The sequence below is a fragment of the Haliotis rubra genome, unplaced genomic scaffold (assembly GCF_003918875.1).
Source record: "Haliotis rubra isolate DU_JTF1 unplaced genomic scaffold, ASM391887v1 Scf1139, whole genome shotgun sequence".
In the NCBI taxonomy this organism is placed as follows: domain Eukaryota; kingdom Metazoa; phylum Mollusca; class Gastropoda; order Lepetellida; family Haliotidae; genus Haliotis; species Haliotis rubra.
This window is the reverse complement of record NW_025765047.1, coordinates 20008-37102: the sequence shown is the minus strand read 5'-3', so window position 1 is coordinate 37102 and position 17095 is coordinate 20008. Positions and strand designations below refer to the sequence as shown.

Here is a 17095-nt window from a genome sequence, read left to right as displayed (position 1 = left end):
AAAACCAATTCTAACCCAGATCTTCACTGGTTCTATCAATGTAACGTAACGTAACCTAATGTAATGTAACGTAATGTTCAGGGAAGATAAACCAAAATTCATCCTGGATGTGTATCTTCAAGTACTCTCTCTCTCACTCACACACACACACACACACACACACACACTCACACACAAATCTCGAAAGTTATGGGGAAAATGATATAGCGGTATTGTTAATCGTGAAAACCATCAAGACTGTCGTTTGAGTGGAGCATAGCAAGAGTGCACGGAATCGATCGACAGTGGTATATCAGTGATGAAATCAGTTGAAAACAATATCTGTTGTCGAGAGTACAGCATTTGTCTCTCACGATATTTATACTCAATGATTTTATTGTGAGTGAGTTAGATATATTGAGAGACTTCAGAGAGTGCAATATTTCAGCACTACCACGGCGGGGAATAATAGACTCGACAACATATGTGGGTTTCAACTGATTTCATCACTGATATACCACTATGTCGATCGATTCCGTGCACTATCGCTATGTACCACACAAACGACACTCTTGATGGTTTCCCAGATTCACAATACCGCTCACTCACTCTGTGCTCCCAGAACGCTCTGATTCTGTTCAGTTAGAAGGACAAAAGAACAATGTATCCTAGATCTGGTGAACGCCAGGTACAGACTAATGATTTATCTGTGAATAATTAGCATTCCTTCTCAACCTGAGGAAATCTTGACTTGCTTCATTAAGGTCTGTGTGGGGCGGTGGGGTAGCCTAGTGGTTAAAGCGTTGGCTCGTCACGCTAAAGACCCGGATTCGATTCCCCACATGGGTACAATATGTGAAACCCATTTCTGGTGTCCCCCGCCGTGATATTGCTGGAATATTGCTAAAAGCGGCGTAAAACCATACTCACTCATTGACTTGAACAGGGAGGGAAATAGTATTATAAGTATCCGTATTTTAAAAAATATAATGAAGCGGGGGGAAATATAAAACTCCAGCCAGGTGAATGTTATCATCTAAAGACAAAATATTCTGCTCGTTGAGACGACTGATATAGTCTGTTATGTTTGTAGCGGTCTCAGCACCCTATCCCCTTACCCCTTTGGCTTCCACACCACCACGCCCACCCTCAACATCCGCACACACTTTCAGCTTGGACCTGCTCGCACCTATAAGAGGCGGTGGGGTAGCCTAGTGGTTAACGCGTTAGCTTGTCATGCCTAAGATCCGGGTTCGATATCCCACATGGGTACAATATGTGAAGCCCATTTCTGGTGACCCACACTGTGATATTGCTTGAATGTTGCTAAAAGCGTCGTAAAACCACACTCACTCACTCACTCACACCTGTAACCATGTCGTAGTGGCCAGACAGGGAGTTCGCCTTCCTATTGGGTGAGCAGCTGACACTCGCAGGCACTACTGACGTATGGGTTCCCAACACTAGGCATTGTCCTCGTACAATTCTCACTATTACACCTTCTACACCAGATCAGTTGACAACGTTCCCAACAGGCAGAAGACGACGCATTGTTCTGGACCGTTAGACCAGTACACAATGCCGAGATTCCATGTTAGAGATCACAATAGATACTGCTGTTATTTGTTGGACCAGTAGAGAGTCATGAATACATATCTGACAAGTACAAATTATACAGTGTTCCTAACACTCGGAGTTGTAGAGAGTGTCTGAGATACACATTCGTCCAGTAGACGTTCCAGTGTTCCTAGCAGTCACAGCTGTAGACAGTATCAAGAATACGTATTCGTATACGTAGTAGACGTAAGAGTGTACCTTACACTCGGAACCGGATACAGTGTCTGGAATACGTAGACGACCAGTAGGTTTAACAGTACTCTTAACAGTCGAAGGAGGAGACAGTGTCTTGAATACATAGTCGACCAGTAGACGTTAGAGTGTTCCTAACAGTCACATCTGTAGACAGTATCAAGAATACGTAGTCCACCAGCAGACGTTAGAGTGTTCTTAACAGCCTGAATAGCAGACAGTGTCTGGAATACATAGTCGACCAGCAGACGTAACGGTGTTCCTGGCAGTCGGAAGAGTAAACAGTGTCTGGAATATATAGTCGACCAGTAGACGTTAGAGTGTTCCTAACAGTCACATCTATAGACAGTATCAAGAATACGTAGTCCACCAGCAGACGTTAGAGTGTTCTTAACAGCCTGAATAGCAGACGCAACGGTGTTCCTGACAGTCGGAAGAGTAAACAGTGTCTGGAATACATAGTCGACCAGCAGACGCAACGGTGTTCCTGACAGTCGGAAGAGTAAACAGTGTCTGGAATATATAGTCGACCAGTAGACGTTAGAGTGTTCCTGACAGTCACAGCAGTAGACAGTGTCTGGAATAAATATTCGACCAGTGGAACATTTGGTTCGGTTTGGTGCTAGCAGGACATGCGGCAGTTTGCTTGGTTTACATCAGCAAGATGTTCATCAGCAAGAACTGTCAAGACAATTGCGGTTTGTGCAATTATTCTCAGTGTTTCATTCAGCTACAGTTTTTATGTCAGGAAACCTCGGGTATCTCCGTCAGTCAACATCAGAGGGGACGGAATAAAACGGAAACAGTCGATATTTCGCAAAATTGAGGTTTTTCGAGATTTGCCGTTTGACGTTAACAAAGACGTGTTTACACCATTGAATATTCCCAAAACTGGAACACCGGCTTTAATTGACTATATCATTCACAATTCTGATATCCAGCCTCGTTGTAGATTCTCAAATGGTAAGGGCTACATGTGTCTCTCACCCACTAATTCAACATGGCTGCTTGATTACACAACAAAGATGCCACAGGGGTCACCTTGCCGTCCTAACTCTGATTGGACGGAGCTAACGGAGTGTATCAAGGCGAGATTTGACGAGAACGAGAGCGAGACCAGGTGAGTTTCAATAATGGGTTCATTAGAACTGGAACACAATCCAACGCACACAAAACTATGTTTTGGTTCCCCAAATATTGTTTGAAATGATATTAAAATTATATAATCCTTTTGAGTCCGAATACTAGAATTACCAGTTTGAAACCACGTGGTGTGTAAGCACCATGTCGTCATGAGAAACATCACCTGTGTTTTCCCCAACATTAAGTTCACAGTTAAGTACCAAATTGTCTAAAATAACCACTAAAACCACTAGACAATCCAGTGATAGACATCATGAGCATCTATTTACGCAATTGGGATACGATGACGTGTGTCAACCAAGTCAGCGAGCCTGACCACCCGATCCCGGTGGCAGCGTGGGTTGCTGAAGACCAATTCAAACCCGGATCTTCACGGGTAGGCGAAAACGTTGACACACGTACTTTTCAAGTAAAACTAGTATTTGTTTTGATCGGTACGATCTGGTTTTACTGAACTTAACAATGAAGAGAACCAAAATTACACTGTCGGATTAACTCCGATGATCGGTTGGTTGGAATGATCCATTCAATAGACATTTTCTAACAATCGTAATAAGTGTTGTTGGAATGGTCCGCTGATTACAGACATTTTCTAAACGCACAGATGCTGTTATTTCTACGATGAGCAGTTCGTACATCGGAAATATTCTGATTCTGACGGATGGGCTGTAACCTATTCTGTTTCACTCCGAAACCGCCAGAGTGTGAAACCCACAAGCATGAAATCTGTGATTCGAACCAACGATCATAGGTTTGAAGCCCTTAAAAGGGGATAACTCTTCTAAAATTGTCGATTTCTTTATTGCAGGTATCGTTACATCACTGTACTAAGAGACCCTGTTCAAAGATTCATCAGTGAATTTCTAAGAACTAAGAAAATTTTCAAGTGGCCCGATATGAACATTTGCCAAGGACAGTTTCCCTCACAACTGGAGCTTTGGGATTGTTTTGAGGGACCAAAGAATCTGACGCTGGGTCGTTTTTCTGGCATGTCGTTCGAACCTTGCCATAAACCGTCAAACAAGAATGTTGGCAGATTTGCGGATGGTAAATTGCTATAACAAGACGGGGATGTCGAAGAGGAACGAGACAGAAAATTGTTGGAAAGTGCAAAAGAAAATCTGTTAAAAATGTCGTATTTTGGTTTAACAGATTATATCAACACTTGAGTCAGGCTGTCTTTGAAAACGTTCCATGTTAAATTCCTGTCCGATTTTTGATCAGTTTAATCTAACGCGTGCAAGTAAAGCAGCAGTTATCGCTCCTAGCGACCTTGAAAGGATTGCCAAGGTTAATCATAACGATGTTGAATTATACAACTTTGCTAAGTCACTGTTGATGGAACGAGCAAGATATATGAATATCCATTGAAGATACTTAACACAAATTCAGGAAAGGTTATTAAATATTTGTTCTTTTACCCAGGACTGTATCATTGTGTTGTTTATTACTGTGCCATATTACGTCATAGATATGATACGGAGCGAGTGACATGTAGACAAACAAGTGTTCTATCTATCCAACCAATTCCCATCCAATAGCGGACATACTGACCAACTAATCCACATGTAATTCAACTTAGATCCGGAATTAAGAGAATTCTTAACCAGTCATTCAATACAGGGTTATACGGTAGAATCAGGTATGGATAAAACAAAGTCCATTATATATTTTTAGGCAGCAAAGTTACCGTTAATCCAGCTTTATTATCGTAGTGAGTATATCTGTATCTGGACGAAACAAACTACCCTCAAACACCGGTATGCCGACATTTGAAATAGTTTATATACAGACTGAGGATGAACCCAGTGACAGGGGTAATGATAATGGTTCATCATCATCATCATCATCATCATCATCATCACCATCATCATCATGTGTAATGTACGTTTCTGGTGTTTCCCGTCGTGATATCCTGGGATATTGCTCAAAGCAGCGTAAAATTATCCTCACCAGAAAAACGGTGTAGGTCTAAAGAAGAGATTGGTAAAATGATTTTGAAAAGGACATCTTTGTGTGAGTTGTGAGACCACAATCTATACACGTTTAAAAGAGCAAAATCGTCTTCTCAAGTTTGTGACGTTTAGCCGGCAAAAAATTACTAATTTTAAATAGTACATCTTCATATATTCTCATTTAAAGGTTAGCTAATTTTCTAAATTTTAAACATAAATAATGATTGGGTACAGAGTATTGCTGCTGACAAAATAAAGACAAAGTTAGTGTGCATCTTCACACAATAACCCCTCCCTGTAATTATATTCAGTAACCGCTCCCTAAGCGCAATGAACTACAGACCGGGCTCCGTCTCTATATGACATAAATAGGGAAGCGCACCGAGACCCCGGAAGCAGCTATCCACACACGGACATCCAACCTTTGTGTTGACATTGTTGCAGATGTAGCCGATGCGCATTTTGCCATGAACACAACGAGGCTCATCTTACTGGGAATGTGAGCTGCAACTTGTATTGTGCTCCGTTGTACGCTGACAGCTGAATAGCAGATACACCCACTCAACAAATACGGAAAGCAGCAGCTCGCGCTGTCAATTTTTCTACGGTAGCCTGTGCGGACCATATCATATGATGATATGTTCGACGAACATGTATTGCGTTATCAAAGAATAGCGACGTTCATTTCATTGTAACCTCGTCTCCTATCTCTTATTTGTTCAGTGTCAGTTCTGTTTCAAACAATAATGTAAATGAAAACAACAACATGATCAAATGTATTTTTATTTGCGCAACACCTGCTCAGTGAAATGCCGGGAATAGACAAACGTCATAACTCGTCGCGTACAATGCGAAAACCCGTCTCTCTGAGCACCTGATTGTGAAGCATGAAATAAACAGCCGCTAATAGTATTGATCTGCATGCAGTTCTTTCACCATAGCCCGTCTCGTTTTGTCGGAGCGTGTGTCACTTGACAAATAAGCTCGAACCAGAACGCATCAATCAATGGGATAAAACAGCTGAACATCACGCCAGGATACTGTCCAGAGTCAGTAGCATACTGAGAGCAAGATGAAGGTAAAGCTGTACTACCAGCTAGGTGGCGTGGTCTTCCTGTTTGGATTTACCGTCTATTTGCTTCATAGATATATCAGCGCCTCTCGTCTCGAAGAAAGGAGCCTGGGTAAGCTTTCACTTTGTAACTTTTCGTTTTGTACGTTTTCACTGGGTACGTTCAATTTTGATCTCTAAGCTTTAATTTGCCATCAGTCATATGACTGTCGGGAAATCCAGTCCCAATCATAGTCCCTGGATCATATTATTTTTACTTCGCCCATTCCTTAGTAATGTAATAGCTCTAAACGAAGCAAGTATAAATTTGTGCAAGTTCAGACCCACTCACAGGGGCTCCTGTTCAAAATTGTATTTTTTCACAGACTAAGTCTTTAAGGGATGATTCCCTCGGGGCTAGACTGGTAGCCCAAGCGCGTTGTATTTTATTTAAATTTCACTTTGTTTATCTGGATATATTTTAAAAAAAGAAACGAGTTAAAATGTAGCATCGACATTTTCCAGACATTCGGCTACATATTAACTATGATATGTCTTATGCGTATTTCAAGATCGGGGGACTCTTGAGACAAATTTTGGGCGTGATGGGTTTTGAAATAAATTTCCTGACCACTTTACAAACAGCAAATATATGCCATGATTATACTTCTGTGATATATAGCTACAATGGAATCGATTTTCTTGTACATACATTGTGAAGTCATCGTCACCATGACGTCACAATCGAATGACATCACTAATCCCTCTAGCCGAACCAGTAACTGATACATTCACACACGTGCATGAGAAATAAGTGTTAAATGTGTTTTTGGGGTCAAACGCCGTTTTAAACAGACTCAGCATTCCAGTATATCACGGCATGTCTGCTCATTGTGGGTTCGAAGCCTGGTATTATGTGGGTTTTGAATATCTACTACAATGGTGAAACCCACAAGCCATCGATCAGCGTAGATCAGGGACTCGAACTCGGATAATACAATCTTAGCGAACACGTAACTTCCGATAATTAGCCGACAGTTCCCGAAGTATTCCGTTTGACACAAACGACTCTTGAAACTAATATTTCTAAAGCGACATTACTCATCGTGGCATATCTATTCCGGTGACGAATGTAGGCAGCAGCTGGCTGATGTTGATAATGTGCAAATAACATGTGGAATCGTGAAAGTAACGTATCTAGTGTGTCACTCAGTGGCTGAAAAACATTATTTTCCCTACTGTCTAGCCCTGAATGAAGCAAGTCAAGATTTCATCAGGTTCAGGAATCTCCCATCTCACTGGGGCTTCTTTTCAGTTTAAATGGGATTATATGTTAATATCAGAATTATATACATTCAGAGGCTAAGCGTTAGTCCGTGGTGTATTCAAAGATAGAGTGAGTGAGTTTTACGTCGCACTCAGTAATATTCCAGCTATCGTGTGGCGGCGGTCCGTAAATAATCGACTCTGGACCAGACAGTCCAGTGATCAACAGCATGAGCATCGATCTGCGCAATTAGGATACGATGACATGTGTCAACCAAGTCAGTGAGCCTGACCACCCGATCCTGTTAGTCGCCTCTCAGGACAAGCATGGGTTACTGAAGATCAATTCTAACCCGAATCTTCACGGGTTGGGCCTTCGGTGTCAAGTGGAGCCGACCTCTCCCCATCAGATCAGCATTTCAGCCGGCACCAACTGGTTTAAGGGCCTGACCACGAGGGGTTTATGTGTGTGTGTGTGTGTGTGTGTGTCAACCACATCAGCGAGCCTGACCACCCGATCCCGTTAGTCACCTCTTACGACAAGCATGGGTTACGGAAGATCATGTCTAACCCGGATCACGGGTCCCAAAGATAGAAACTGTAGGAGATGGGGGTGGAGGCAGCAGTTAATGATGTCGTTTTACCTTGAACTTCATGAAAGTATTGTCCTTCTGTTTCAGAGTTACTGCAAGTCAAGATACAAGACGAACCAGGCTTCCAGTCGCCCCTTCTCAAGTTCTTCCAACTTCACGATCCTATTGACATGAAATGGCAGCATGCATCATCATCTGATCTCGGCATAGTCGGTGCGTAAATAGCAGCCATCACAACCAGCCTATGCGTGCAATCATCGAACTCTGAAGCTGATTGTTGTATTTCAAAGAAATTCTGAAACGTTATTTTCGTTGTCAGTCGTTGAAATGGGAAATGGTTTGATTTGTCAAAAGATATTTTCATCGGGTTTGGTTCAGATAGTGCTATGATTATTTGAATTTAGATGTTACAATTGGATTTGATTTGAGTGAGTGAGTGATTGAGCCGGGTTCAAAACTACTTTGAACATTGTTCCAGTTATATCGGTTTGTCATTTGAATGTTTGAGGAACGCTCGAGGTGAACGCCCGAGGTGAAAGCCCAAGGTGATCTGGGTCTCACTTTGGTGAAAAAGAAGGCCCGTGAAGATTCGAGTTAGAATTGGTCTTCAACAACCTATGCTTGTTGTAAGAGGCGACTGAAGGAATCAGCTATTTTATCCCCAGGCACGGTAACAACAGGTTCCGTCTTTCAATCTATTTTGGAACAACATGGTCGGGGAATTGAATCCACCCACCTTCCCATGCTTCCGCTCTCTGGGAAGGCGCCCAGTTCAGAGACGCGCCATAGGCACATATTCCATCTTAAAAACTGCAACTTTCCTTGATTTGTTGAAGACAACAGGAACAAGATGAAAACCTTTCCACGAACATAATAAAATGTCACGAATTTATTAAGTATTCTGGAATTTCCACATATTGTAATTAATTTGAAAGAGTCTCATTTCCGGTTACAATACGTCGATGTTCTAGACAACTTTCATGGCCACGTTGGGGCGGTGGGGTAGCCTATTGGTTAAAGCGTTCGCTCGTCACGGGTTCGATTCCCCACATGGGTGCAATGTGTGAAGCCCATTTCTGGTGTCCCCCGCCGTGATATTGCTGGAATATTGCTAAAAGCATAATAAAACCAAACTCACTCACTCATGGCTACGTTCCAGGGGCCAACAGAATGATGAGCGTGGACATTGACAGCAAGACGACTCTCAACCTGTGGATGGACCACGCCAGGAAAGTCAAGGACGTTGGACTGAAGCTGAACTTCAAGGTGAGGTGACCCTGACTTGATTGTTACGGCGAACGATGTTAGTAGAACCTGTTTGAATGTTTAAGACACTGCAGGATCAAAGGCATCGAAACTAAACTGAATATATAACTCAACGAAAACAAAACGCTCTCATGCACACACGCACACGCCAAGCAAACCCAACCAACACACACACACACACACACACACACACACACACACACATAAACCCCTCGTGGTCAGGCCCTTAAACCAGTTGGTGCCGGCTGAAATGCTGATCTGATGGGGAGAGGTCGGCTAGCCTAATAAGTAATTCGTTCGCTCCACTTGACACCGAAGGCCCAACCCGTGAAGATTCGGGTTAGAATTGATCTTCAGTAACCCATGCTTGTCCTGAGAGGCGACTAACAGGATCGGGTGGTCAGGCTCGCTGACTTGGTTGACACATGTCATTGTATCCCAATTGCGCGGATCGATGCTCATGCTGTTGATCACTGGATTGTCTGGTCCAGACTTGATTATTTACAGGCCGCCGCCATATAGCTGGAACATTGCTAAGTGCGGCCTTACACAACAAACCAAATGTCGATTGACGTTTTACTGCCGTGCGGCGTAAAACTAAACTCGCTCACTCACACCGAAGGCCCGCGTTTGAAATCTCCACATGGGTACAATGTTTGTAGCGATATTTCCGGAATAACCCCAAATCCCTCCCTTGCTTAGATGAATGCTTACCCATGATTAGTTTATCAGTTTTGGGTTAGTATGATCCAATTTAGGGTACAGAGACCACATTGATATTGATGACTGAGGCATTTAGGGACGTATATCACTTTATTGTACAGTGCTGACGTGTACGTACGTGTAACAGAATCGGTGTAACGGAATTAATCCAACAGCTTGCTGGTGTTATCTTCCACCGCATGTTTCCATCGTGCTGGTTCGCCCGATGCCGATGTGATTATGGAAACCTAGCGGTGATACACCGAAACAGCATTTCCTGACATCCAGATCGAAGTTTTATCCCATGGGTGTGGAAAACGGGGACAGAGCGATAAGCATGTCAGAACGCCTAAACCGTTGAATATTTCTAGATGAAACGCTTGCTATGCTGATCAGATTGGTGGGGAGCTGATGTCTTTACACGCTTTGGGGAGTTTTATATGTTTTATGGTTGTCATGACAATGAGTGGAACTTGGATTGAGAGTTATGCTCGTACCCGCGCGTGCGTGCGTGCGTATCTGTCTATGTTAGCAAGATAAATATTTTGATTAAAGGAATATATGGCAAATTTGTACAATTTCCAGTCAGATTTCACGTTATAATCCTTCAATATTGCTAAAAGCGGCCTAAAAATATATTCACTTTGGTGCATGTTTGGGTTATCAAATTGCTGATTGTGATTCTGGAACAAAAGCAAACACACATTGAAATTAATATACCCTATACTATTTGTTGTTTATGTTTAGAACATGAGCGTGCTGGAGACCTGCCTGCTTCATCTCGACGACAACAATTACAACATTCACTACCCAGTCATCGTCCACGGAGATGTCGCACTCGATAATGCTGAAGAACAAGGCGCGCTTCTGGCTGATGTGTGAGGCACTCTTGTCTGATTGTTTTGGAGAGGTTTTTTTGTTAGCACGGATCAGTTTGTGTTTGTGTTGTATTCAGTTATGCATTATCATAAGAACTTATACAAACAGGCTAAAAATATGATATATTGCATATGAATGTCCATGATCTCCATCGAGCCGGGAGAGTGTAAGACCGTGGTTTGATGTCCATTCGGACTCGCGAAGATCCGGGTTAGAGTGATGCCGCACCACGTACTATTCAAGCTACATGGCGACAGTCTGTAAATAGTCTCTGGACCAGACAATCCACTGATAAAAAGCATGAGCATCGATCTACGCAATTGGGATGCGATGACATGTGTCAACCAAGTCAGCGAGCCTGACCACCCGATACCGTTAGTCGCCTCTTACGTCAAGCATAATGTTGGAGGTGGAGTAACCTAGTGGTTAAAGTGTTCGCTCATCATGTCAAAGACCCGTTTCCGATTCCTCACATTGATGCAATGTCTAAAGCCCATTTGTGTCCCCCCTTCCCCCGATATTGCTAAAACAATTGCTGAAAGCGGCGTAAAAGTACAGTACAACCAGAAATTATTGAGAAGTTAAGATTGTAATTTATTAAAAAAAATTCACTCATTACTCACGTATTAAATGTGAATATTAGCAGAACATAACTCCAGATTCAAAGACAGGTGAACAGTTAGTATTTTGTCAGGTCACCATGGGCAGCAATGCAGGCTTCAATGCGGCGGGGCATACTACTGATCAAAGAAGTTAGAAAGACGTGGTCTATGCTGTCCTAATATCGGACCACCTCTTCTTTCATTTCAGCAATATTTGTCAGATTTTTCTTATTGACACTTTCCTTCATAAGTCCCCAAACATTTTCTATTGGATTTAGGTCAGGGCTATAGCTTGGCCAATCTAATAATGTCATATTTTGGATCCGAAACCAGGCCTGTGAATGCTTTAAACGATGTTTTGGGTCGTTGTCCTGCTGGAAAATCAAAAAAAATTCATAGAACACGTGAGCAGATGGAAGTACATGTCCCTCGAGAATATCTGTGTACCGCTCACTGTTCATATTCCCTTCAAGTACACAGAGGGACGTTGCCCCTAACACAGATATGCCACCCCACACGTTAAATTTCGGACTGTACTTTGGGCGCTGATACAAAGGTTTTTCAGTTTGTTTGGTCCAGAATTTCAGTGTATTAGGAAACAGCCACACTTTCATCTGAGAAAATCACATTGTCCCAGTTAAAATTTCTATGCTGTAAGCACCGGTTCAACCTTCGCTCCTTTTGTTCAGGTTTCATGATCGGTGATGGAATTCCTCGACTTTTCTGCCAACCCATTGCCTGCAGCTCAGTTCTAATTGTCTCCTTACAGACAGCCACAGTTCCTCTATCAATCATATCCAGCCTTAAGTTTTCTAAACTCCTTCGTTTGTTTTTAGAAACAAGAATACCAAGCCGCCTCCTGTCACCGACAGTCAATTTTCTGTCCCTACCTGCGCCTTCTTGGTGCTCAATGCCATATCCATTTGCAATATTTTTCAAAACACGATAAACAGTGGACAAAGGGATGCCTGTTCTACTTGAAATCACTTTAGCTGATCTGATGTCCTTGTTATAATACTCTAAAATCAACTTCCTCTTCTCTAAATCATCCATACTGAGGATCACTGAAAATGCCGTCTGCTAGCGAGTATATAAAGGGGGATAACTCTTCACAAACTAATGAAAAAGGATTAACGGATGCTTGGATATGTGGCAGAACTTGTCTCAGAAGAAGAAATATGTCTCCAGCAAAGATCCTAAGGCTCCCCCAACCCATTTCAAAATGAATTATTTCCGCAAACAAATTCAGTTAATGTTTTTTTGTTTTGTTTTCTCAGGTTCTTCTACAAAATACGAACGACGTACCCGGCAGTTACATTCAGTGTCGGCCATATTCCTTCCTCTGTCACCAACACAGTACACCAGCGGTATATGGAGGCGTTATGGAAACAGATTCGCAATTTCAAACAGCCCATCTTCATCACAGTCTGTGCCTCGGTCATAAGAAGGTCATGGCTTCCGGTTAGATGGCTACTCAATCAGTCCCAAGACATATCTTTAATTATTACTTATTCCTCTAGTAATTACTTTTGTTCCGGGGTATCAGTCTTTGACCTTCTCTTCGTTCGGAACGATTGGCCGAAGGAGAGGGTGTTTTTTGACATACCGGAAGCGAATATGGACCGCTTCCGGAAAGCCGCAGTAACGGCAGGAAGTCCTCTGCATTATTTTGGGCTACAAGATGCTGCGAAAATAACGTGGGCTCATCGTGTGACAAATATGAAGTATTTGAAGGAGACTATGAAAGGTAATGTTATTTGCGAGGTTGACTAAAGAAAAACATTTCTCATTTGGGCATCACTTTAAACACTTGTTATCTATATTGCCCGAAAATAGTTTGAAATTTGGCACCATTTACTGTATGATTAACAACGAACTTGCTGTAAACCGAAATGCAGAAGTGTTCCTCAAGCATCATGGGCAGTGGGGTAGCCTAGTGGTTAATTCGACCGATCGTCACGCTGAAGGCCCGGGTTCTATTCCCCACATGGATACAATGTGTGAAGCCCATTTCTTGTGTCCCCCGCTCACACAACTCGCGCACTCTTTTAATTTACCAAGAGTGTCCACTGGTTAGGTGTCTGACTCTGAGAGAGTTAGTTCGTATCTCCGACAGGGCTCAACCATTTGTTTGTTTTTTTATTATATTATTATAGTATATTTATATAGCGCACATATCCAGGCAACTGGTGCATGCTCAAGGCGCTGGTAATTTTCCCCTCGATCATTGGATGTATATCTCAACGGCACACAGTATTATCATTCTCAACTCCCCGGGGAGTATACAACTCTTGCTGCCACTAGGCGCACCGAGATATTGTGGCTTTTTCATCCTAACGAGGTACCCACTCACAGCAGGGTGGACTGGGACATATAGTCACAGTACTTTGTCCAAGTTTACTGCACGTTGCTGTACCCGAAACTAGGTGTTTGCACGTATTCATGTGGCCACCATCTGATCATATACGAACGGATTCGTGGGTTCTTTTAAGTGCACAGGGTTGTGTACTGTACAGTAGGGTTGTGTCAACACTGAAAGAGTCTGCACACAAAGTTGATTCCAAGGTTTTACACCCGGTCACAGGTGGGCTCGATCCCGACATCTCAACCTCGCTGGATCACTAGCCTGGCGCCTTAGCCAGCTCGCCCACCGCGACTCCAAATTTTTCTGATTTCCATATTTTTCTGAAGTCATTTAAGCATTTCAATTTCATCAGTATTGTTTGTCGTTTAACACCGCACTCAGCAATATTCCAGCTATATGGCGGCAGTCTGTAAATTATTGAGTATTGACCACACAATCCGGTGATCAACATCATGAGCATCGATCTACGCTGTTTGGATACGATGACGTATGTCAACCAAATCATCGAGGCTGATCACCCGATCCAGTTGGTCGCCTCCTACAACAAGCATGGGTTACTGAAGAGCAATTCACGGATCTTAACCCCTAAAAGTACTAGAATCTTTATTTTACTTGGAAAGTGTAATCCAAGATATAACAAACCGTATTTCCTATAACAAGCGCCCAGGCGCTTATTAATTCAGCAAACTTTCAGACCCGGCGCTTATTGGAAACCCGACGCTTAAAATTTCAATTTTTAGCGACCAAACTATCGTAAGTCTATGATATTTTGGATACATCAGACTTGGATTTTGATAATACAATTTTAGTGGGTTAATGCTGACAGTCCTCAAGGTTATTATTTTTTCTGAGAATAACATTAGACAGTACTGATGTTTACCATTTATGGACATTTTGCAAAGTTGCCAGTCCGACTGAATTTTTGGGAATGTTTTTAGTGGTATATTCTCATTTTACGACACAGATGAGTATCCCTGTGAAGAGTTGAGTAGTCTAATCCTTATGGAGGGCTGAGTAGTTTACAACCCATGGTTACTAGACTGGCTGGTTTATATACTCACGGGCGAAAGAAACACCACCTCGCTTTTTTAACAGGTCACAAGACAATTTAACAATCATGTGGAAAATTCACGGATTTACAACATTTTGAATGATGAAAGTGTGAACTACAGATATGAATAATCACTTAGTGTACGATAAAAGATATACAACTCATTTTGGTGACGTTTCTTTTGCCCGTGAGTTTATGACACTAATACTTTCGTTGTTACAGGTGATACGATGTTTATAGAAAGTGACGTGATGCTCGTTAGCCAGGACTCCAAAGATGACACCGCCATTCCTATAATGGCGCATCCACCGGAAGTACATAGTGATCTGAATGTCAAGGACTTCTTACGTATGGCTGGGACTTCCGGTAAAGGCATCAAGCTGGATTATAAAGACTTAGAATCTGTCGAACCATCACTGAGACTTCTTGCCGAGATTAATAATGGCGGTGGAATCACAGCGCCTCTTTGGATAAACGCTGACATTTTGACAGGTCCAAATACAGACAAGAAAGGACTGAACGCGAGCGTGTTTCTCTCGAAAATAGACGCCATTTTCCCGGAAGTGACACTTTCACTTGGTTGGACGACAGAATGGCTCAAAACTGGTGATAACGTCGGTTATTCATTATCTATGGTGCAGACAATGAATAAACACGCCATCATGTTACGTCAACCAGTTACCTTCCCCGTTCGAGCCTCACTTGTGCGGAAGTCATGGGAGAACCTTGTTTGGCTCTTACGCCAGTCACGTGGCTATTCCCTCACAATCTGGACCCCCTTCCCAAATGGGGATGCTGTTGAACTAGAAGATATGCACTATGTCCGAAATCATTCCGAAGCAACGAAAGTTTATTTTGATTTGCCACAGGACTTGATGCCGACATAGTATATCAACACCTGTGAATTAACAATTCCCGTTTTGTATTGATGTGGATTTCGAAAGTATTAGGCTATAGGGCAGACGTGTTGTGACGGAACACTATTCATACTACCCAACATTTGCTAGGGATATTTTGAGTGGCAAGATGGCCGATAAATCTGCTTGGTTGTTCGGAGATGTTGGACATGGATTAGATTATCACTCTACCTTGACACCGAGAACGCCGGATAAAAGTCGGCAAAGACCACACGATTCTTCATATTTCAGGGGCGGTGGGGTTTCTTTGTGGTTAAACCGGTCTCTCGTCACGCCGACGACGGCGGGTACAGTACAATGTGAAGCCATTTCACTGGTGTCCCCGCCGTGATATTGCTGGAATATTGCTGAAAGCGGCTTAAACTAAACTCACTCACTCTTCGTATTTCAATTATTAATCTGTCATGCCAACTTTAAATATCGGGGGATTTATTTTTCCGTTTCATATTATACCCCTATTACAACATGGGGCGATAGGGTGGCCTACGTGTATTGCGTCCTCAGGGGCGGTGGGGTAGCCTAGTGGTTAAAGCGTTGGCTCGTCACGCCGAAGACCCGGGTTCGAATCCCCACATGGGTACAATGTGTGAAGCCCATTTCTGGTGTCCCCCGCCGTGATGTTGCTGGAATATTGCTAAAAGCGGCGTAAAACCAAACTCAGTCAGTCAGTATTGCGTCCTCAAATCTAAGACCCGGGATCGATTCCCTGCATGGCAACCATGTTCCAAACCGGTTTCTGGAGTGCACCGACATGATATTGCTGACATATTGCTGTAGGCGACGAAAACCTATTCTCACTCATTCACTTATGACGATATAAACCGAGTAAAGAAGGGTTAAAACTATCTTAAAAGGACCACGCATTTTAGTTCGTCTTAACCGTAGTTCGTTATCAATATTTCAACTATGATACACAAGTGGGCAGGTCAAACAAACAATTCGTTTCATCCGTCAGTTCGTTACAAGCGTAGGGTACCGTATTGATAAGGCTAAACTGTTTCACAAATGCCCCTCGGCAATCAAAAAATAATTTTGAACATGTTCAAATCACTGCCCCAATAATTTTACCTCGTTGTAGCCAAACACTCCACTTATTACGTCAAAATACAGTTCAAGTATAAAAACAAAAGAAGGTACAAAAAAGTAAGTTGTCCGTCAATGTCCTGAACATTGTTTTCAGTTACTTCAAAATCCTCGAAAACTCCAGCGATCCGAAACAGAAGTTTTACGCATCGCTGAGCAATAATACAGCTATATGGCGGCGGTCTGTACATAATCGAGTCTGGACCAGACAATCTAGTGATCAACAGTATGAGCATCGATCTATGACGACGTACATGCGCGTGTATGTGTGGCTGCTTGTACTAGCCCAGACTTAAGTGCTAGCCCACTGAGATACCATGCCGCAGTAATGCATGAATACCCCACTCAGACACATTATACTGACACCGAGCCAACCAGCCTTGTTTTACCTATTAATGCCGAGCGCCAGGCATTGACCAACAAGTACCATATTT

General features: G+C 42.7%; 1 protein-coding gene across 1 annotated transcript; it reads left to right on the top strand.

Moving 5' to 3' along the window:
- Nucleotides 1-5607: 5607 nt before the first annotated feature.
- Nucleotides 5608-15836, top strand: LOC124292565 (protein FAM151A-like). Its single transcript, XM_046729708.1, has 6 exons — nt 5608-6070; nt 7884-8009; nt 8956-9062; nt 10512-10642; nt 12523-12992; nt 14884-15836. The coding sequence occupies exons 1-6, from the start codon at nt 5959-5961 to the stop codon at nt 15546-15548; spliced, it is 1611 nt and encodes a 536-aa protein (XP_046585664.1). The 5' UTR covers nt 5608-5958; the 3' UTR covers nt 15549-15836.
- The last annotated feature ends 1259 nt before the right edge of the window (nt 15837-17095 follow it).